This window comes from Erithacus rubecula (genome assembly GCF_903797595.1).
Source record: "Erithacus rubecula genome assembly, chromosome: 16".
Classification (NCBI taxonomy): Eukaryota; Metazoa; Chordata; class Aves; order Passeriformes; family Muscicapidae; genus Erithacus; species Erithacus rubecula.
In genome coordinates, this window is record NC_136668.1 from 293,654 (window position 1) to 316,656 (window position 23,003).

At 45.9% G+C, this 23,003-nt stretch overlaps 1 protein-coding gene across 1 annotated transcript; it reads left to right on the plus strand.

The window, feature by feature from the left end:
- Positions 1-396: 396 nt before the first annotated feature.
- LOC306808873 (gamma-aminobutyric acid receptor subunit pi-like) lies at positions 397-22,270 on the plus strand (the record flags this gene model as incomplete). Its single annotated transcript, XM_079319885.1, has 10 exons — positions 397-613; positions 6,575-6,641; positions 11,229-11,318; positions 12,615-12,724; positions 14,657-14,724; positions 15,674-15,891; positions 16,694-16,776; positions 20,150-20,302; positions 20,839-21,029; positions 21,929-22,270. The coding sequence occupies 10 exons, from the start codon at positions 397-399 to the stop codon at positions 22,241-22,243; spliced, it is 1,512 nt and encodes a 503-aa protein (XP_079176011.1). The 3' UTR covers positions 22,244-22,270.
- Positions 22,271-23,003: the final 733 nt, after the last annotated feature.

Consider the following 23,003-nt stretch of genomic DNA (forward strand, 5'->3'; position numbering starts at 1 on the left):
AGCTGCTGCCAGGCAAAGCAGGCTCGGTCTCAAAGCACGTGCGTAGCTTTTTGTTTGCTTTTTGATGAGGTTTGTTCGAGTGGCTGGTGAAGCCTGAGTCAACTGCTGTGAGATGTTGGACAGCTCTGGGTTTATTCAGAGCCCTATTGCAGTCTGAGCATCTCCTGCTGCTGCTTCAGGGGTCCGGGGCATTACACCAGGTGGGTGGAAGAGCACTGGGGAGGGAGCAGCTCTGCACTGGCCTAGGGGCTGTCTCTCACTCTGGAGCACACGGGGGGACCCTCAGGCATGTATCACAACTCAGCATATGAAAGGCTACTTTTGAATCCAATTATAGCCTTTTCTTTTTTTTTTTTTTTTTAACTGAGAGATTAATTCCGTAACCTTTGCTTAACCATGCAGGTGCAGCAAGCTGCAAAGGGAGGAGGCCTGGACAGGTTGGCACATGAAAGTTCTTCATCACATCCCATCTGCACTGTGGGAGCAGGCATGGGAGCTGAAGGAGCAGAAATTCTGTGTGATGGAGAGCTGCTGATGGATCCTGGGCTGCTGCTTGACCAGGAGAGGCTGGTTCTCTACGAGCAGCACCCCTGTCCCCATCACCCTCCAGGAGGTGGGAAACAATGGCCTGAAGATCTCCAGAGCCTCAGTGGGTTATTTCCAGCCAGTTCTGCTTAAACTTCTCTTGCTGTCTTGCAGAGGAAAAGTCTGTCTTTCTCCATCTCTTCTTGTAGAGACTGGGAATTGCTATGGAGCTCTGACTGGAAGCCAGGAAAGTGCCTCCTGAACACAGGGGGAGTTGTCCCATTGCCTGGGACAGCTATTGAAAAATGTCAATTAAAAAAAAAATAAAATCCAAGATTGATTTTACACACAGAGTTAAATTGAATTTGATGTTTTTACAGAAACTGATCCAACCTTTGTGTCCTAATCATCTCTCTTATTTATTTATAAATCAATATAAATTGAAAATAAATATACATGAAAATAAATGTCAGTGCAATGTTTTCTGTCTGAAGAAATCTTCTAAATTTCAGAGAACTCAGAACACAGAGAAGTGCCAAAGTCATGCTTCCTTCACTCAGCACTAGCTGTTACTGAAAAGCATTTGTCACCAAGCAGTTATAAGTAAGAAGAATAACACCTGTTGTGGTGGGTGAGCACTGCACTGGTGGGAGGCACACTGTCTGTGCTGTAACTGATAATGAGGAAATCTTTTTGGAAAAGCCCTTCTGTGTGTATGACAAACTGAGTGCAAAAATACTTCTAAATACTTGTTTTCAATTTTTGTTACAGACTTTTTAAAATTGACCTCACTTTATTTGCTTTATTTTGCACTAAGCTGTGATATGGTAATGCTTAAATCTTGAAGAACTTCTGCTACAAACATCTTACTGAATTGCTTTTGGTTCCTTTGGTATTCAAACGACGGAGTTGTGCACAAACAAATGAGATGCTCTGAAATGCAAGGTAAGAGATTTCTATCTCAGCAATATTTTGTAGTGATTTCACCAATGAAATAAAATTAACACAATATCAAAGGTTTTAGTTTCTGTCCTATTCTAGCAGTGAATGTTTAGTGCGTGTCATAAATATATACACTGGGATATGTGGTGTAGATTTCAGGAGGCTCAAAGTGTCCAAAAGCAGAATTTCAGAACTTAAAAACCCCCTTTTCTGAGACCACATTTAATCCCCATTTGGAAGAGAAATCACAATGCAGCCTGTGAAGAGGACATTCCAGGACCTGAGCAGCCCTGCTCAGCAGGGCCCAAAGACATCACTGCAGCAATGGGTGTGACATTGCAGAGACCTGCAGGTAATTTTACATACAATGAAAGTCACTTTCAAAGGCATCCTGTTCCTGTACTTCAGCTTTACTCTGGGTCTGGTACGGATTTGCAGGACCTGGGGGAGCTCTGTGCTGGCACTGTGGGAGTACCTGGCCAGCTCCTGTGTCCCCAGAGCCCCAGCAAAGCCTGGAGGAGCTGCCTGTTCCTGGTGGAGCTGAATGGAGCCAGAGGACTGCAGAGGAAATGTTGGTAGCTGGGATCTAAGAACTGTTTCCCAGACTGGATGAGCCCCTGTGCATCAGCTCTGCCTTTCCTCCAAGGACGAGCCATGGAGTGAGGAGAGCCTTGTTGGAGGGGTTTGGGGAAAGTCAACAGCAGTGGGCTGGAGCTGCCCTAGGGAGAGAACCAGAGGAGTCTCATGGTGCTGACACAGTCTGGAAGAGATGGACAAAACCCTGCCTGGGCCTGTGTCAGTAGAAAAAGCACAGGCATGTGGCACAGCTGGTCAAACCTGTTCTCTGGGACTTGTGGAGTGGTTTTTTTAGCACTTAGCCAAGAAGGGGCAATAGTAGTGTTTGGCTGGTCTCTGTACTTGTGCTTTCCAGGTATTCTGTGTCCTGCTCTGTGGCACCTGGGCCCTGGCTCTGCAAGTTTCTTCCTGGTTCCCAATAAGGGGCAGCACTGCAGCTCTCAAGCCCTCAGCAGAGTTGGGAATTAACCCAGGGGACAGCTGGCACTCAGGTATTGGAATACTGACATGGGAACAGCAAGTGTTCTCCTGTGAAAGTTGCTGCTGTAGAGCAGGTGCTGGTCACGCCCTGGACAGTCCCTGCCTGCAAACATAAAACAAAAGGCTGTGGGTTTGCTCAGAACCATTCAAAATTTAATCAAATGCAACTAGAAAAAATGTGATGGGAAGTCCCATTGAATTAATCTTTATTAGACTTACATTTTCCCTTGCAAATGTGACATGGCATCAGGTGTGTGTCTCAAGATTGTGCTTTTCAGGACATCACAGGGAGGTCTGCAGTGTTCCCAAAGCATGTTCAGTGGATGAGCCTTGTGGAAACCCAGTTGTCCCCAACCAGGGGTGGCATCTGAGCCACAGTGGCAGCTGAGAACACTGCTGTCACTTGCCATTCCACTGTGTGACACAGCCCAGCAGCTCTGGGTGCCAGCCCAGATCGCCAGGGCTGCCAGGCTGGAACCAGAGCTGCACAGCAGTTTTGGGGGCTTCTCCCCTCAGCCACTGTTGTATGAGTGCTCACTGCCTGCATGTGACACAGAGGGAATAATTAGCTGCTTGAGCTATTCCTGCCCTCTAAGAACAAGGCCACAACTGCACATCACTTTATTCCTTCTTGTGCCAATATCCCAGTTCATTGCCAGGCAGAGATATGGCCCTGGCATACACAAATTCCCTGGAATAATTGTACCAAGGCTCTGCCAGGGCACTGCTGGTCCCCAAGGTGGGGACACGCTGGTCAGTACTTTTCCAGATGCCACAAAGCTTCCTCAGAGGCGTGTGACGATGCAGTGTGACTGCAGATGTAGCAATGATAGGCTACAGGGGCTTAAAGGACACCAGACATTTTCTCCTGTCAGATAATCATCAGTCTCATACCCAAGGGCATGTTCTCCATTAGCTCACAAGTGTTTCCATGATTTTTGGTTCTTTTATTTGTGTCGGATTTGGAGGTGCTTTATACTGTAATAAACATAAACTAAATAAACATGAGGGTAAAAGTCAGATCTTTTCCTCCATTTTTATGGATTCCCTTTTGGTTTGGTGTGTGCATTCCCAGGCAGACAGGTTTATGTCTCTGAGACAGATTATGTTCAAGGATGACCCTGAGAAGGAGTGGCCAAAACCTGCCCAAGGAGCATCAATCTGGCTCAACGCAGAGCCCATGGGGGGCTGATCCAGCTCCTCACACACAGAGGGCAGGGAGGGATCCCTGCAGGTAGCACCTGATGAGCTGTGGGGAAATGATGTAAAGACTTTTTCTGTTCTTTGCAATGCAAACCTGAATGTAAGTCTGCGGTGATTTGGTTTTATCCCTTTAAAATATTTCCACAGTTTTTTGATAAACTTCTGTCATAAAATTCTCTTCCTTATTTCCACAGTGTTCAAAACAATCTACTCCAAAGGTAAACTTTTCAGTGAATGCTTCAGTAAAATGAAAGGTGTGTTTTGTGGTACCATTCACAGCTTTTAAGAGCTCTGAGTTCATGCTCTCAAAAGTGAGTACAGCCGTGTTTTTGTTTAGGCTATTTACACCCTATCAGAGCTGAGTTAATGTTTTACCTCAGGCTGCAGTAAATTAGATAAAACAGTATTTCCTTAGTATTTCCTATTCCCAGAGATACCCTTTTACTTTGTCTGCTCTACTCTGTTTGCTGATACAGGATAAAAACATTGCTTAATCCCTTTTAACAACTGCTGAGACTATTTTTAAACAGAAAATATGTTTCTGTATTGCACTGCCTTTTGCTGAGGCATTTTTAAGACTACCAAGCCTCAACCCATGCTAAGTAATGAGACTGTTTTCCTGCTGGCAAACTGACCAGGAGCTCCTGGGGAAGTGCTGTGGGACCAGTGCTCACCCGTAACAGCAGAGGAAAGAGCTTAAGTGAGACATTGATCTGCTCCTTCCCTCCTCTGCTGGGAGCTCACATATCCCACATGAATAACAGGAGGCCACAGTTTTCCACAGGCTGGAGCACCTCAGCAAGAATTATTATTCTCAAGTAGTGAAAATAATAATAGGAAGCATTGTCCTATAATCAACATCCAGTTACCTCAGCAGTAAAACACTGGGATGTGTCTTTGTCAGCTCTCCAGGACTGGTCCAGCACAAAATGAGAACCCAGAAGATTCTGAACTGGGTACATTGCTGCAGTGCTTGCAGAGATGCTGAGAGCTGTGGGGGTCCCTGCTGCATCCTCAGCTCCAGGGGCACTGGGCTGTTCTCTGCAGATGCTGCTGTGCCCCCAGGATGGATCCCATTGCTCAGTGCCTGCTCATTTGCAGAGAGGCATAAAGCAATCATGGATGGATTACTTTAAAGTATTTTAGGATTTTTTTCCTTAAAAATATTCTTCAGTCTCTCTTGTCAGAACAATCTAGGCTTAGATCCTTTGGGGGTAAAGTTAAACTAAAATAAAGCCTTTTAATTAATTTTTTTTTTATGTTTATGGTGTTCAGAACAGTTCCAAATACCAGGCACTATCAGCAGAGATAACTTTCTGTCTCTTGGACATGAAAACTAGAAACTAGTACTTACTGCCACTCATTTAATGAGTGATCTGATTTCCTGTCTCTCAGTGTATTTCATCCTATTAACATAAAAGTACACAATTATTTCCAATAAATCCTAATCTAGTGTAGGTAAAATATCTGCCCAGCTTTTGACAGCCAAAGTAATTTGTATGGATGAAATATTTATTTAACAAGTTAGGAAGCAAAAAGAAATGACATCATATCAGGTAAGACTTTGGCCAAAGATAAAACCACAATTGTGCATTTATCTGAGATAATAACAGAACTTAAATAACAGCACTTAAAACTGAGTGTACAATTAATTGTCAGTTCCCAAACTCATTCCTGTATCTGGCAAGAGGTTACACCAACCTTCTTTTACATTTACGTTGTATTCTTTGTCTTTAGAGTGGAGTTAAAAAGCATGACTGCTGGGTGCTGATGTGCTCACAGATAAAATGTTTACATTTTATGTTGCAATAGGCAACATCATAATGGAAATAATTAAATGGGGTTACAGATTGGAAAAAAACATGCCTGGTATCAGTCCACAACTTTTGCTCTTACATGAAATGTAGTTCTGGTGTGAGCATCACTGGCCCTGTTCAGAACACAGCAGGTTTGGTAGCAAAACATTTGCTGTGAGCACTGTGTGTTTCTCCCAGAGCAGCTGATACCTGCAAGGCTTTTCATGGCAGGTAGTGGTCAGTGTTAGGGGATGCTGCAGAGTGCTGGGACCCAGGGGCTGTGAGGGGCTCAGGGCTCACTGTGGGGCTGTGATGGCTCAGAGCTCACCCTGGGCTGCTCCTCAGACACAGCAGCTGAGGGCACCCCAAGCCTGGCCCTGCTCTGCCCTTCCATGGGCACTGGGGATGGCACCTGAGGCACAGGGACAAGGGTTTGCTTGGTTTCTAACTTTCAATTGTGGGTAGAAGAAATTGTGGTGCTGGATCTACGGTGTAAATAGCAGGACAAAATACAGCCCCACTAATGGCTTCTCCCATAGCTGTGGTAGGAACCTGCTGCACCAAAGCCCCTTTTCCAGGGCAGAAGGAAAGAGCAGAGCTGGTGTGGGATGGGACTGAGGGCTGTGAGGGAAGGGGAAGGGGAAGGGGAAGGGGAAGGGGAAGGGGAAGGGGAAGGGGAAGGGGAAGGGAAGGGGAAGGGGAAGGGGAAGGGGAAGGGGAAGGGGAAGGGGAAGGGGAAGGGGAAGGGGAAGGGGAAGGATCACTACCTGGATTTATGTGTTTCCTGGCAAAGACCTCAGCTGATGGTGATGTCTGAGCAGCACTGCAGCCTGAGACCAGGGCCATGGGTGGGAAAGTACTGACTAAAAATAAAAGTGGTTCCTGTGCAGTCTGAGTCTGGTTTGAGGTTTGTGTTTGCTTTATCATTTCACCCAAAAAAAAGCATGCTGGTAATGGCTGAGTTATTTTCCCTGTTGCTGTAGACACCATTGCCAAGTCACAGAGTTTGCTGTAAATAAGTCTACAGTATAAAACAGCATTTCTATTCTCAGAATGGCAGTTTTCTCTCTCCTCTTTCTATCCTGTCTTTCAGGCATTTATTTTGGAAAATCTGGAAAGGTAAGTTATGCACTGTTCTGGCTTGGGAGTCACCTTAAAGGCTGAAGTAGGGTAGTACTGCTGCTGGGATGGCATTTGGCTCCAGATCACTGTCAAGCTCCCTTCGTGCCCTGCCTCTTCTCCTTGCTGCAGGTAGTCTTTGGCAAGAGCCCCACCCTCTGTCTCCCTGTAGCACGAGTGGGTGTTGCTCCCGTTTGAAGCTGTCCCAGGGCCAGTGCACAGCTGCAGAAAATAAACGTGCTATGAACTGATTGATTTATCTGCATTTTCCAGCCCAGCAGTTAGTTCTGCTCTTGGGAGGCAGAACCAGAGCGGCAAGCAGGCTGTTGAGGCAGGTCAGGGTGTTCCTCCCTCGGTGGCCCTGTGCTAGCACACAGAGCAGCCTAGCAAGGACTTACCTCCCCCAGGATCCCCAGCCCCTGCGAGCACCAGCCCTGGTGCACTGCACACAGCCTGGGTGCAGACAGAGCAGGGACCCCAAGGTGCTGGGACAGGGACTTGTAAAATTCTCTGTGTTCAAGGGTCTCTATGTGTGGCTTTGGATGGATTTTCCTCTCTCTCTAAAAAGAGAGGGCAAAAGAAGTAAGCTGAATCTATGGTCTCTTCTACAAACCTTTCTGTTTCAGTCAAGTGGAATCAGTGTAGGTCTTGTTTAATCCTGAATTGTGCCCTTCATGTGTATCTTGCAGTTCTGAACTGCTTGTATGTACAAACTGAGAGGTAAAAACCAGAAACATTGCATCCACTTTTGAGATAAAATTTGACCTCGGGGCAAGGCAGAATGGCTCCCTCCAGCCTCGGGGATCCAGATGAGGTTTCTCAGAGCTGATGGCTGTGCCCACCTCCTGCCAGCACTGATGGGAGCAAGGAAGCCAAGCCTGCTCCTCCTCATGTCCTGCAGGTGCCCTGTGCTGATAGCAGTGGGCAGAGATGGACTGGCCATGAGCTGCCTTTGGAGTTTGGAGCAGACATCTGCACCTTTGCAGAACCAAAACTGGGCAGCCCAGAGTAATAAGATGCAATGATTTTCCAGGTTCTCCCCTCTCGCTTCTGAAAGGGATGCCTTGAGTTTAAAACAAAGCAGTCCATTAAAAAAAAAACAAAAAAAAACAAACAAAAAAACAACTTAATGAATATGGCAGCCCTTGCTCTTTTGCAAGTTTAAACACCTCATATTTCCTCAAAGAACAACTCTAAATCATTTTATTTGCAAGCCCTAAGCAGGAATTTGTATTCATGGTAAGACATTTATTGAGTTAATTTATTTAAGGCTGGGGCATAATTTCTAATAGTGGAGCAGTCCCTAGGCCCAGTGCAATTGTCTTCCTGATAGGGCATTAATATTTAAAGGGGTTATAATACTCTGCCAATCGATCTGTGTCTTTTAGGAAGTAGGTTAGCAGTTATTGATGGTCACTTGTGTGAAGCATTAGCTTAAATAAAGCTGGTACTTGGCAGACCAGTGCCTGTCCCCAGGCAAGTCCCAGGGCCCGGCAGGGAGGGGCGAAGGATGGGGGTGAAATGTGGGGAATGCGGAGGGGAATAAGGCGGTGCCCATCTGGAGGTGCTGCTCTGGCTCCCTGCTCAGCCGGCTGCAGGAACACTGCATTTGTGTGCAATTCGCCTTCTGTGGCTGCTAGGACAGGAGTGAGCCTGGGCTGAGCTGGGCCAGGAGCTGCGTATTCATCCTGACAGACACTGCTACTGATGACACTCGAGACAAATCTGAGCAGCAAATTCTGTTCTTAGAACATTTATCCTATTTCTCAAGTGATTTAAATGAGGACAGTTCCAAATTAAAAAAAAAAAAATCTTGTTTTACTACTGTATTAAATTCCACATTGCACTAAGAAACATAGTGCTGAACGGCCTTTAAAAACAAAATAATATGGAAAGCAATCCAGATGAAATACCTTTGTGTTTCTTGCAGATATTGAGTATTTATTGAGGAAAACTGAACATTGAAGGCCAGCTTTGACTGTGCTGCAGCTGCAAGAGCAAAATAAATGTGTTGGATAAATGTGGAGGTGCTCAGGACAGTCTGTGGCTGGTTTTCCCCCAAAACTTCCTGCGGTGAGAAGTGTTCCACTGCCCTGCAGAAACACGGACAAATAGATGTGCAAGATGAATGACTGTGTCTGGTCTGTGCTCCTCAAGGCCCCATCTCCTGCTTTTTCTTTTTGTGCTCATCTGTCAGAGTATTGTCAAACCTTCAATTAATGCATCACTGGCAGCTCCTTCCACCTTCACTCCCTCCCTTCAACCCCACCGGCTCCTTCCCCGTCCTGGGCAAGGGCTCAGTCAGGTGGACACACAACAATGGATCCTGTTCATCAATAATCGATCCTGTGCTTCAATAATGGATCCTGTTCATCAGTAATCGATCCTGTGCATCAATAATGGATCCTGTTCATCAATAGTCGATCCTGTGCATCAATAATGGATCCTGTTCATCAATAATCAATCCTGTGCTTCAATAATGGATCCTGATCATCAGTAATCGATCCTGTTCTTCAATAATCGATCCTGCTCATCAATAATCAATCCTGTTCTTCAATAATTGATCGTCTTCTTCAATAATCGATCCTGTTTATCAACAATCAATCCTGTGCATCAATAATTGAACCTGTCCATCAATAATCGATCCTGTGCATCAATAATTGAACCTGTCCATCAGTAATGGATCCTGTCCATTGCTCCTTTCCCGCTGGGAGAGGTCAGCGAGTCCCTGCAGGGGTGTCCTGGGGCAGGTAGTGACTGCTCAGGGCAGGGATTGAGTGATTGAGTGCTGGACTCCCCCAGGACAGGGCTGCAGGGGGAACCAGTTCCCTCTGTCATGACAGTTCCCTTTGTCATGGCCAGCAGAGGTGACCAAGCAAAGCAGTCCCAAATTATCAGGGGAGTTGCACAGTTTATTTGAGGTTTACCTGTTACCTTGAAGCTTGGAATAAAAATTCCCAGATGTTCACTGAGGATTTTGTGGCCATGTGTTAGCTGTAACCTCTTGGTGTATTGACTATGCCCTTGGTCACCAAACAGTGTTTAAGGCAACATTTTTCTGTTAAAATGAAACCCTTTACTGAACAGAGAAACATAAATGCACAACTTTATTATAATTTCTTCCCAACACTGGTAATCTCTGACGAGATATAACAGCAGAATTGCCATTGTGTTAACTAAAACACTGAGCAGTGAAGAAATGCTGTGGTTATATTCAACTATGGGCACTGGTGTCATCTTTCCTTGCCCAGGAGTACTCACAGATTTCCATTTCACTGCCTTCCAGTCTTTCATGTATTTATTGTCTTTACAGTCACCCTGTGCAAAACATAGGTTGTGCATCAGGGATGCTCATGAGAGGCTCTTCAGCTGAAGTTCATGAAGTCTGATACTTTAACTGAAGTCTAGTTTGTAAAATTAACTTCTTTCTACAAGTTTTTTAAACAACCTGGACCAATCTTTCTTCTTTTCAATCAAGATTATGATCTAACATTGCTGTGAGTGGGTAAATGATTCTCTCTATGGTTCTGCATCCTCACATTATAGAGAGGAGCCCTTGAGAGCATCCAGAAACATCTGAGTAGCATTTCATAGAATGAGCTAGAAGAGCAAAGCCTTGTTGGAAATCAGATGTGGGACGGGTATTAGAGTATATTGTGTTTTGGAAAAACCCATCCATCTTCAGTGGAATGCCCTGCACACTTGGATGTTTGGGTGTTGAACTGGCTCTGTGTGGGGAAAGTTGTTATTTCCTGGTGCTCTGCTGAGGAGACAGAGTGTCCTCTGGGCTGTGGGGAGCTCCTGCAGGCAGGATCGAACTCAAGCAGAAAACTTGTGAAGTTTGGGTTATTATGGTGCAGCCACATTGGAAGCTGAGGCCCTAAGTACGATGTGTGATGAGAGAGGTGCTGGGCCTGAAAAAAGGTGTGAGCAGCTCTTCCAGCAGGGAGCTGGGGGTCAGAGTGGAGCAGAGCACAGCTCAGAGCTGCCACTGTGGCACCTGCTCCAAGGCCAGCACCAGCCCCAGGAGTCCTGGGCCAACAGCCAAACTTGGTTCCGCTCCCAGAAAAGTCACCGAAACCCCTTTGAAGTGCAGTGACCTCATGCTGCATGCATGGGTTTATCCCAGGTACAATCAATGGAGCACGGAGTTACAGCACTTCTGTGAGCCTGGGCAGAGGAGCCTGGAACTAAAGGAGGCTGAAACTGTGATCCTGCCATCTATGGGAAGGATCTCTCTGAGTCTGACTGCTCTAGGAACTACCTACACATTTTGTTATTTAATCAATCCCTTCCCGTGGTGCCATTCTCAACATCAGCTAACTGTCATCCCATACTGGTAGGAGAGGAGCTGGAATTTGTTGAGAACTTCAAGACCTGAGTAGTCACCAGGGTCTTTTATGTGGTAAGTGATAGAACCTGCTGAAAAATTATACTGGCCAGGAAAAAGAGCAGGAGCCACTGTGTATTGGGAATGTTAAACATCACTTTATGATGGTTCTGACTATGCAGCATTTCTTTTCCCTGCCTCCTTCCCTTAAAATAATTTTTCTTTAACCACAAAACTTTTTCTTTTCTTCTTTGCAGACAAGCAGAACAAATACAGAAACAATCTCCGGACACGTTTCGCAGATGTTTTTCCTTCTTCAGTCTGTGTCTTTTCCTTCCAGCCCAAAAGTAAGTGGAGGGTTTGTTTTGTTTTAAAGGGAAGATTTGAATAATGTTTCACATAAATAATGTGGTTCAAAAGGAAACTATGCTTCCAATTATCCAGCCCATCCAAAGGAGGCAGGGTGCAGTCAGGGATATGGTAAAGGAGAGAGCAATCTGCATAGGACCCTAAACCACAGTATGTCCATTAACAGTGCAACCCCTGATTTCAGAACCAGCACAGGTTTAGCTTTTTACCAGAAATGTCTCCCACAAGGTTCCCAGCTCTGTTATTACCATCCTTGGACCTACAAGTCCCAAATTTGTTGAAGTATTTACATATATACTGTGCAAAACCTGGTTCTGCTCTTTAGTGTAAATCCTTCAGCTCCAAGGACCTCTTAACCCAGCTGTGAAGGAAACAGAAAAATCCTTGGTGAGAGCTGTGAGTAACTCTATGGCTGCTTCCTGCCCAGAGCAGAGTCCTGGCACCGGGAGCAGCAAAGGCTTTGCTCCCACCTCCCAAACCCAAAGCAAGAACAAGTTCCTGACCCTTCAGCCAGTTACACTTTTCTCAGGTGAGGGTGTGCCATCCTGCACCATCACACTCCCCTTTCCCAGTCCATACCCTGTCCCTCTCACTGCCTGTGTGACTGTGCAGCTCTGTCAGAGCACAGCTCCTACCTTCATTGGCCAGCCACACAATGTAAATTCTGATGTAATTTGGAGTTGGAGCCTCGGTGCTCCCAGCAGCTGGAACAGCACTACCCACAGAGCTGAGGGCAGCTGAAGTGCACAGCCCTGCACCTTTCCCCTCCAGTATTGCTGCTAGCAGCACTGTAGGAGCTGACATTCACATGTTATGAGGATGAAGCTTATTTAGGGACTAGAGATTAGAGAGGAGGAGCTGCTGGGCTGTAAGATTTGTCTCAGGTTGTCATAAATGGGAGGAAAAAAGGATATTCCTAATATAGACTGTACAAGAAGGAGCGGGAAACTGATATTGGGGTTTATTCTTCAGGCTTGCAATCGACAGACCTTGCTTGTTTTTTCTGTGATATTTTAAGAACATTCTTAAGATACTGCATGTCTAACCTGTAGGTATCAGCCAAAGCAATTTGCCATTTGCCCACCTCTTGAAGGTGCTAGTTATTCAGCCAAGATAGCAATGAGAGCAAACGCTTGTGATTTCAATTATCTTCTTGGTTTAAATAACTATTTTGCAGAGTTTGTTTGTTTGTTTGAGCACAAGCTGGAAGCAGCTGCAGCTGCAGACCAGATGTGCCCAGTCCGTCATGTAAGAGTTGGGTTTTGTGTCCCCAGGAGCTCTCTGGGCCATGGATCCAGCCTGCATGGCAGGGGCACAGCATCCCTCCCTGGATTTGAGAACCTCACCATGGGGTACAACAAATACCTCCAGCCCTACTTTGGTGGTATGTTGGCTCCAGACAAGGGAGCATCTAAAATCAGTCTGTAAGACTCATGGTGGGAAGAGCAGGCTTTAAGCTTGCTTTAGGATGCTGCAGTTTCAAAGGCTGTGTTTCTTTGAAATTAGTTGGTGTGCCAGGCTTCTGTCTTTTCTATGCATCCACTGTTGTCTTGAGTAGCTGGTGCACATATGTGTGAGGCTTGAGGACATGTCCAGTGAGGTGAAGAGCAGGGAATTTAAAAACCTTAACTTCTCTGTGAAAGACCTGACTAAATAACTAAATTCTGTTCTGACTCTACAAACTTTTGTTTAGAGTCTGACCCTTGTGATTTTCTACTTTGCTTTTGGTCACATACAGCTATTATAGCTATTTATGCAGCTGCAGAGGAACAAAGCCATTTTTCTTGCCAGGAATATTGACTTTTGACTCATGCTTTCACCTAACACTGAGACACAAACCTTTTTCAAACCCTGGTGAGACTCTGGGGAGTTGGGAGCAGGCAGGAATTTAGAAACTTATCTGAGGCTATTGAGCAATTTGGGTGTCAGGTCTCCCCCTTCCAGGTGAGTGCTGTCATTACACAGAGGAAAGGGTTTCTCGGAATGACGTTCAGAAACTGAAAAGTATCACTGAAAGTTTAAGAAACAGCAATTATAATTTTTATTTCTATTAATTTTGGGTTTGTGCCTGGACCATCAATGAAACTCTGCTTGACGGAAAAATTTTTCATCGGCTTGCACAAAGCCATGGATATTTCTCATTGTAGACTGACCTGCTGCTACTGGCAGCCCTGAGCTGCTTCCTTTTTCTGGCCATGGCAATAAATGTCTGAAACAATACAGATTTTACCATCTTGTTATGCCTAGAATGGTCCCTACCCTTGTCCCTGTCCCTCTATCCCTGTTCCTGTCCTTATCCCTATCCCTGTCCCTGTCCCTGTCCCTGTCCCTGTCCCTGTCCCTGTCCCTGTCCCTATCCCTATCCCTGTCCCTGTCCCTGTCCCTGTCCCTGTCCCTATCCCTGTCCCTGTCCCTATCCCTGTCCCTGTCCCTGTCCCTGTCCCTATCCCTATCCCTGTCCCTGTCCCTGTCCCTGTCCCTGTCCCTGTCCCTGTCCCTGTCCCTATCCCTATCCCTGTCCCTGTCCCTATCCCTGTCCCTGTCTCTGTCCGGGCGGTGCTGCCCTCTCGCGGTGGCTCCCGGCGTTCGCGCTCCGCGGGTCTCTCCCGGATGGAGCTGGGGCTGGGGCTGGGGATGGAGCTGGGGATGGAGCTGGGGATGGGGCTGGGCTGGGCTGGGGCTGGGGCTGGAGCTGGGGCTGGGGCTGGGGCTGGGGCTGGGGATGGGGATGGGGATGGGGATGGGGATGGGGATGGGGATGGGGATGCGGATGGGGATGGGGCTGGGGCTGGAGCTAGGGCTGGGGCTGGGGCTGGGCTGGGGATGGACTGGGGCTGGAGCTGGGGCTGGGGAAGGGGCTGGGGATGGGCTGGGGCTGGGGCTGGAGCTGGGACTGGGGCTGGGGCTGGGGCTGGAGCTGGGGATGGGCTGGGGCTGGGGCATGGCTGCCCCATGCTCCCTGAGCTGTGGGAAGTGCTCTGTGCCTGCTGTGGGCTGGGATCAAGGGACAAAGTGGCCCTGGCTGCCTATTCAATGGCAAATGCCATTGAAACGCTGCTGATCTGAACTGCTGAACTTTGCAGCCCATGTTGCTGGATATTTACCATCACCAAACACAGACCTGCAGCTCTCTAACAGTGACAACTGCATTTGGATCATGTCATTTGTGAGCCTGATGCTCTGAAACTTTGACTCTCTGGGTCTCTGCAGTTTTAGTGACAGCAGATGTGGCTGAGGACAGTGCCCACCTGCAGTGCATCCTGAGTGGCTTTACTGTGCCCGTCACATTTCCCTTCTCTCTTCTTTCCCTCTGCAGGAGAACCTGTGCAAATTGTAATGAGTCTGGACGTTGCAAGTATTTCTAGTATATCTGAGAGTGACATGGTAAGTGAAAGAATTTTATTTTACAAGATAAGATTGGGATATGCCCGAGAGACTTCACATCCATTCCTGTGTCCAGCACAAAAATAGTCATTTTAAAACTGCTTTGCTGTTTGTGGGACTGTTGATCACTTTCAGCAATGGGCTGAAAACAGAGCTCATTTATGACTGCAGACTGTGTAGATGCCTTGGTAATAATGTGGGCTTACAAGTAAACAAAAGTGGTTCCAAAAGTCCTACTTGTCAAAAACTGAGCAGCTTCTGGAAAACAGACCTGCAGAAATAGAAAAAATCAATCCTGTGCAGCATCCCTTGTAAGGAAGGAAATCCAGCAGTGCCTGGAGGTGTCCAGAAGGCTGAGCAAAGTACCAGCTTTAGAGCTCAGTGTGTGCTGCTTATTCTTTTCTGGTGAGGCACGAGAATGCTCCAGCTGATTTTGGTAGGCCTAACTCCAGTTAATCCCAGTGTTCCTAGATTCAAAATTCCTATTAAAATAGAAGGCACAAGTTTTCTTTTTTGACTTGTTTGGGTTTTGGGGTTTTTTTTTTGAGACATCCCTGACATAACAGGTCGGATCCACTTGCCTTTTTTCTCCAAAGTGCCAATGCCTCTTTGATAACCAGATTCATAGCATGTGTGGAATTTCCCAGCTCTAGGCAATGACTGAAGTGTGTGCTTCCCATCTGTTCTCTTACCTGCAAAATGGGCACAAAAACATCAGTCACAGTAACTGCTCATTAAAAACGTAAAGTATAATCTTTAGTCCTCAAACTCCACACCTCAGAGTGGAAGAGTATTAGAAATATTACAGAGTGAATATAGCAGTGATGGAAGTGAAGCTCGAAGCTTGGCTGTGGTGGGTTGAAGAAGGATGTGTTATGTCCCTTGTCACACACATGGGGTGCCCCAACAGGTGCCTGGACACACATCCCAGCTCTGCTCTGTCCCCCAGGATTTCACAGCCACCATCTCCCTGTGGCAGCGCTGGACAGACCCTCGCCTGGCCTTCCATGGCAGCAAGAGCTCCACGCTGGATGCTCGCCTGCTGGAGCTGCTCTGGGTGCCAGACACCTACATCGTGGGCTCCAGAAGGTCCTTCCTGCACGACGTCACCGTGGGCAAGCGCCTGCTCAGGCTGTTCTCTGATGGCACTGTCCTGTATGGCCTGAGGTACAGACACCTCTGGCTGGGCTGCTGCTGGCTCAGAACAGATTGCCACAGTTACCCTGCGCAGGGGCAGGGACCAGCTGTCACAGGCCATGAGTTTGGGGTCAACAAGCCAGCTGTGACCATTCTCTGCTGATGCATATTCCCCTGTCCTGGCCTCTGGAAATGCCAGCCAGGGATCAGGATCTCCCATCACAGAGATACTATATCCTGAGGCTGCTCAGAAAGCTCATGAGTTTAGGTGCCACTGAGGGAAAGCCCAGTCAGATGGGGGCAGGGGAGGAATGGAAGGAGGACATCACAACAGTAAAAGTTTAATTGATAGTGGGGAACCATTTGCTTGTCCAGTGCCATGTAGTGATGACTTCTGTTTTTTACAAAGAAGTGTATTTGTCCATGAAGTGCAGGAAGGTGCACAGCACTTGAGTCAGCAATTCCTACAGTGCTCTCCTTAGCTTGCAGTAGTTACTCAGTTACCTCAGCTGCAGAGTAAAACTCACCTGCCTCCACTTTGAGTACATGTGCAGTTAGGCACTGTGCCTCATGTTACAAGTGGTGACTCCTTAAGATGTGCAAATTGTGGCAATGAGAAAAAAAAGTTAATGTACACTCTCTATCCAAGCAGATCAAAGCAAAATCCCTCCTTGGGCTATATTTTCATTGGGGTGGCTGCAGAGAGTGCTTGTTCTTGAGGGTTCTCAGTTAATTCCAAATAATGTAACTGGCAGAGCAGAGCTTTGTGATCCAGTTTGATGTGTAAAACATGCTTTCATTGCAATTTTCAGAGCTCCTTCTCTTTCTACAGAATCACTACTACTGTTGCCTGTAACATGGACCTGTCAAAATACCCTATGGACACACAAACATGCCAACTGCAGCTAGAAAGCTGTAAGTATAACATTCTAGAAAACCCTAAATTTGTTTATTCATGAGTAACTATGTCTTGAATATTTCGATTAAGCACAGTGGCTATCTGGAATAGATTTTTATTACTGCAAATTATAATGTCCAAAAGAAAACAACTCCTGCATCATCATTCTTCAAATGCTTGTAATCCACAGTCCAGAGAATCCCTGTCTCTGGGCAGTTTACACAAAACAGTGATATAAAAAATATTTTATTGAAGTGTAGATAATTTAATCGTGCACAGAAAGGATGAAGTAATATTGGTTGGTTTTCAAAATTTAGTTCCTTTTGAACACTCATCTTCTTCAAAACTGACTTGTGGGATAAGTGCATGTGGTAGAGTACCATGAAGAACCATTCTCACATCTTTATAGAGCTACTACCCATTGCACCCCCAAATCCCCACTGTAAAAGGACATTGGGAAGGGTGGTTCTCACTAGAATTAGAGGTGAACATGGCTCTCAAATTCATGGGCTCAAATTAGGGCCAAACCCTAATTTGAGGAGGGGATACAGAGGGTGGGAACCTCGTCAACAGAAGAGTCTCAGACTAGAAAGTCTCAAGAAGAGGAATTATCAGTGAATTCTGCTCTCAGTTAGATTAAAAGCTCACCTATGGCAGTGCTGGTTGAGAAAGACTCCAGGGGTGCATGGGCCACTGCAGGGCTGTTACCCCAAAGCTCAGCCAGCTGCTCTGGAGCTGGGAAGAGCTGTGACAGCTCCTGCAGTGTGGCACAAAACCAAACTTCCACCATCAGCATGGAAAGGACCAGATCTTTAACTTCTGAGGTTGCAGCATGAAGCATCTAGGGAAGCACATATTATTTTCACATTAAAATCATATTAGTTCACCATGGTTAACTTTATTACAAAGAATAGCTCCTGAAATAATAATGATTGGCCTCTTCTGCTAAAGTAGAGCATGTTTAGGCCTGTTTTAAAACTGATTGTGTCCTACATCATGCTCAGTTGCTGTATAATTCCAATGAAATTACATACATATTGCCCACTGGAGATTTCATTAGGATAAGTGCCCAGAAATAATGCTATTTAAAAATACGCCAGATGAATTAACAGCAATCTATCACTTATTATAACATTTTCCTGAGTTACCACGATTTATAAAACCACTTAGGAACTTTGAAAAGTGACATGCTTAGGATTCTACTCAGGGATTCATGCTCTGGACACCTAATTTAGGAGTTCATCACGCTCAAGCTCTGGTAATTTGTGTCTAATAAGAAAACACAATTGAATGTAAATAGAGCTGCAACTGCATTTGATTCCTTCTACTGGGACAAAAGGGTTATTATCAGAATCACAGCGTCCCTACCCATGGTCTCAAAGAAGGGCTCTTAATAACAGAATTAAATCAGTGAAACTGATGGACTTGTTTCCTAAATTAAGTCAAATTTTTGAAGGGAACGTCAGGCTGGCAACTCAGAACAAGATTTACCCCTCAGCCTGAGGTATCCCTCAGTCTAACCCCAGGTCATGTAATCCCTTCCATCCCTGGAGGCACAGACTCAGATGGCATATATGGAGTCCTTCTGCTTTGAGGCAGGAATTTGATGTTATCTACATGTTGTGTGTATTTATTTGTCCTCAGTAACTTAATGCCTTTGAGGATAGGAGAAAAGGGGTTTTTTTATGAGCAGGTTTTCTGGACAATGTGTGCCAAGTCAGAGGAGCCTGGTTCATAACCACACAGCAGTCTCAGCTGTAAGCTCCTGACTAACTAAAAATGATGTTTTGATGCACTGGAATAGATGGCTCAGTGAAATGTGCTTCTGCTTTGTGGTAAGGGGCTCCGTGGGATCTGAATTCTTTTTTAACCACTGTTTTTCTCCTGCTCTCCTCTCAGACTGGAGAGAGAGACTGTGTTTGGGAGTTAATGGGATATTAGCAGTACTAATGATGAGGTGCAAAATAGACTGTATTCATTTAATGGATTTCTAATTTTTTTTTTGTTCTCCCTATTTTCCTCCACACATACCTGAAGAAACTATCCCTTCCACCCCGGTGTGCAGGCTGTAGATACTGTGGAGAGCAATGTTTACAGTAACTAGGAGTAAAATTAATTTTTTAATACACATTTGTTTGTCAATTACAATTCTATCATGATGGAATAACATATTTTTGTAGATCAGAATTCAATGTCTTTTGCATTATCAGTGTAAAACACTCTTCTCCAATTACAGATACTATGAAAGGGGGCACAACTTCCTTAGAATGACAAGGTTTAAAAAATAACAATATTTTGCTGTTTTGTTGCATACACAGCGGGTGAACAACATGGACTTTGTTTCTACACTTCAAAGGGTCAATTCAAAAGAATTATTGTTTATAGAGCAGAACTACATCCTGAAAACACTACTGATCCAGCCTCAGAACCTTTATGTCAGTATTTACAACAAATTGGTTTTTGAAAGATGACTGAGGTTTTTTTGAGCATGAAAAGATACAATTATCAAAGATCACAAATCACTAATGAAAACGGGGTTGTGATTCTCTGTGATGATAAGGCACAGGGGTGATTTGGAATGTGAGCCAGAGCTTGCTAATATCAAGAGACAAATGTTTTGTTGTTTTTCAGCCATGAGGTAAGGCTGAACCTGGCAGGGCCTTCAGAGCAGGTGTTGGGAAAGGTGTGCTGTGCCGGGTATGAGAGAACAGGTGAGAGCATCGGCCCTGCTGTGCTCAGAGCTGAGCCCCTGCTGACACATTCCTGCTGTGCTGGGGGACAGGAGTCCCTCTGTGTGCTGTGCTGATGGTGCTGTGCAGGTGTTGTTCAGGGGATGCTGTTCTGGTGCTGCTCTTCAGATGGTTCTGTTCACATGTTTCTGTTCACATGGTTCTGTTCAGGTGATGCTGTTCATGTGGTGCTTTTCACATGGTGCTGTTCAGGTGATGCTGTTCACATGATTCTGTTCACATGGTGCTGTTCAGGTGATGCTGTTCATGTGGTGCTGTTCAGGTGATGCTGTTCACATGATGCTGTTCACATGGTGCTGTTCAGGTGATGCTGTTCATGTGGTGCTGTTCAGGTGATGCTGTTCACATGATGCTGTTCACATGGTGCTGTTCAGGTGATGCTGTTCATGTGGTGCTGTTCAGGAGGTTCTGTTCACATGGTGCTGTTCAGGTGATGCTGTTCACATGATGCTGTTCACATGGTGCTGTTCAAATGCCTCTTTGCCTGTCTGTGCTGTGCATGTCCTCATGTGTCAGGTCGGTACCTGCAAAAGCTCTGCTGAGCTCCACCAGCTGAAGGGCTGGTTCTGGGCTGTCCCAGTTTTACTTCAAGTGTCCTTAGGAATCTCACATTCACCAAGTCTCTTCCTTTCATAAACAGGCAGTTACCCACGACTGATATTACAGTTTGAACTGAAAAGAAATGTCCTTTACTTCATTTTGGAGACCTACATGCCCTCCACTCTGCTTGTCATGTTGTCCTGGGTTTCTTTCTGGATCACCCTGGACTCAGTACCTGCAAGAACCTGCATTGGTGAGTTCTTGCCTGAGGAATGGAGATTTCAGCAGGCAGAGGAGCCTTTGGAGGCTGGGTAGATGGTACTTTTCTTGAGCCATCTGCTCAGGGATAAATGATGTGCTTAAATTCTGCTGCTCTTTGGGGTAGGGCTGGGCTGGTGAGGAGGAGATGCTGTGGCAGAAACACGTGCCTACATGCAGGGCTGTGTGTTGCTGAGGCTCCCAGGAGTTCTACTGCAGAGAGTAGAGGGCAGAGCACACGATCTTTGTGGGGTGCTTTGGAGGGAGCAGGACAGGGGAATTTTTTACTGAAAGCATGAACAAGAAGAGAGCTAACTGCCTGTTGGAGCCAAGCTGCCAAATGCAGGGAGAGCTGTGTGAAGCTACTGAATGCTACAAAAGCATTCCAGTTGCTATGATGGATGGTTTGGGTTTGGTAAGAAGTGATGTGATTTATCTGGCCAGCAGTAGAGAGCAATCACGTGGACAGGAGAGTAGGCCAAGAGTTCTCCAAAGTGTCCACAAGAAAAGGTCTCTCTCTTTTCCAATGAGTTACAACAGTGCTTTCTATGACAACTCTCATGATCGGCTCACGAAGTTCCCTTTCAAAAACCAACTGTTTCATTAAGGCCATTGATGTTTATCTTGGCATCTGCTTCAGCTTCATCTTTGGTGCCCTTGTGGAATATGCAGTGGCTCACTACAGCTCATCACAGAAGTGTGCAGCTACAAGGCCAGAAGAGGTAAGGTCCAAGGTACCTTAATGAGGCCAGTGATCTTGGACTGACAGCAATTAGTTCTCCATTAACTGAAAAGACAAATGGTCTTCCTGCTGTAGGTAGATCATCAATGCTTCTAATTGGCTCTAAATCTAAACCTCTGTGTGTAACAAACACATGAAAGCACAGGGGTGCTCTGTTTCTAGCAGCGTTCTGAGCAGCAGCCCTACCTGGCAGTCCTGCTGGGTTCACAGCAGCACATCCAGAAAGGCACTTGGGCCTGGCACTGGGCTGGGTCCTAACCCTGAGCTGAGCTTGTGTGAGCAGGAAGCACCTCTGCTCCTTTCAAATGCACCAGAGAAGAGCCAGAACACAGTTCTTCACTCTTCTAGAAAACAACTCAAATAAGAGAGGTACCTCCTCTACCCCAGCTGAACGCTTCTTCCTCCCTTCCCAAGGATGTTTCCAAACATCTGTCCCACAGTGTTCTGTGGGGATTGTGAGAGTGTTGTTCAAGGGCTTTGCTTTAGTGTGAGAAATTAAATCATCTGGTATGCTGTAGTGCAGTGGTCATCAAGGGCTCAAATCCTATCAGGGAAAGAGGAGGTTTCCCACCTCAATATTGAGTTCCCAGACATTAAGTTATTGTGTAGACAGGAAGAGATGAATATCCTGTAGGAGATGGATGTTGGATTACCCAGAGTAAGAATTGCTCAAGGATCTATCTGAAAAGATCTCTAGAAATACAGTAGTGAAAGCAGGCATCTCTGGGACCTCAGGCCCTCCTAGGGTTAGGCAGAAGCTGAAAGGTGTGTTTGATTATTGGGATGACCATATGTGAAACTGTGCTCTAAGGTCTTTATCCTTATGGTCTCCTTCCTCTTCAGAAGACAGACCTTAAAATTGTCCACTCTTGTTCCTAGGGGCCTGCAAATGAACTGACTGAAGAAATGGAAGAAGTTAACATCACCAACGTCCTCAACAATTCCATCACCAGCTATAAACAGAAAATCAGCTTCACAAGCATTGAGATTTCCAGTGATAATGTTAACTGCAGTGACTTGACCATGAAAAGTCATGAGAAAATCAAGTGTGTCTTGAGAAACAAAATGCACAGGATTATTGGTTATTTCACAATTCAGAACCCTAGCAATGTGGACCACTACTCCAAATTGCTTTTCCCTTTGTTTTTCATGGTGATCAATGTGTTTTATTGGGCTTATTATCTATATTTTTAGTAGAAATTAGTTGCTTCATTCTTCTAATTCAGCAGGAGAATAATTGTGCCAGTGGGTGTCCAGGTAGCTAACCTCAGTGAATTCAATGTGGACAAAAAGCTTCCTTGTGTTTCCTGAGGTACCCAGCAGAATTGTGAGAGGTGTGCCTGCATCAGCAGCTCTTCAGCTCAGTGGCTGTGCTGGGCTGCTCTGCCCCTACCTGCATTTCATTCCACACCTCACCTGGCTGGAGATGGATGTGCAGGACTGCACTGGCAGCTACAGAGCACTACAGGTGGCAGAATTATTTTGGTAGCTTGGAGTGGGTTGGAACCTTCAAGCTGAGATGTCCCAGAGGATGTGTGGGATCATGCCTGTCATTTGTTTGCCAGAGAGAACAGAGGGACTGTGATTGCTGCCTCAATAGCTGCTGTGTTGCAGTGTGAGCCCTGAGGCAGCAGCAGGAGCTTGGTCAGTGCAGCACAGGGGATGGTCCTGTGCATGGGCTGCTTTGTCCCGGTGCTGCAGTGCCAGGATGGTGATTTGCTGCTGCAATGGTGCCTCACTGCTTTTAACATCTGTCACCCACTGAGGAAACCCTCACCTGCTGAAGTTCTCCAGCCCTGAGACAGAGGCTGTTGCTTGTAGAGCTGCATTTTCTCAGAGATTTGGGAGTATGAAATAGAGGCAACAAAATCATTTTGTAACCCATCTCTTAATACTCTTCTTTCTGTCCTGCAGTTTAACAAATTCTACCACTTTCCATGTCATCCTCACAAAT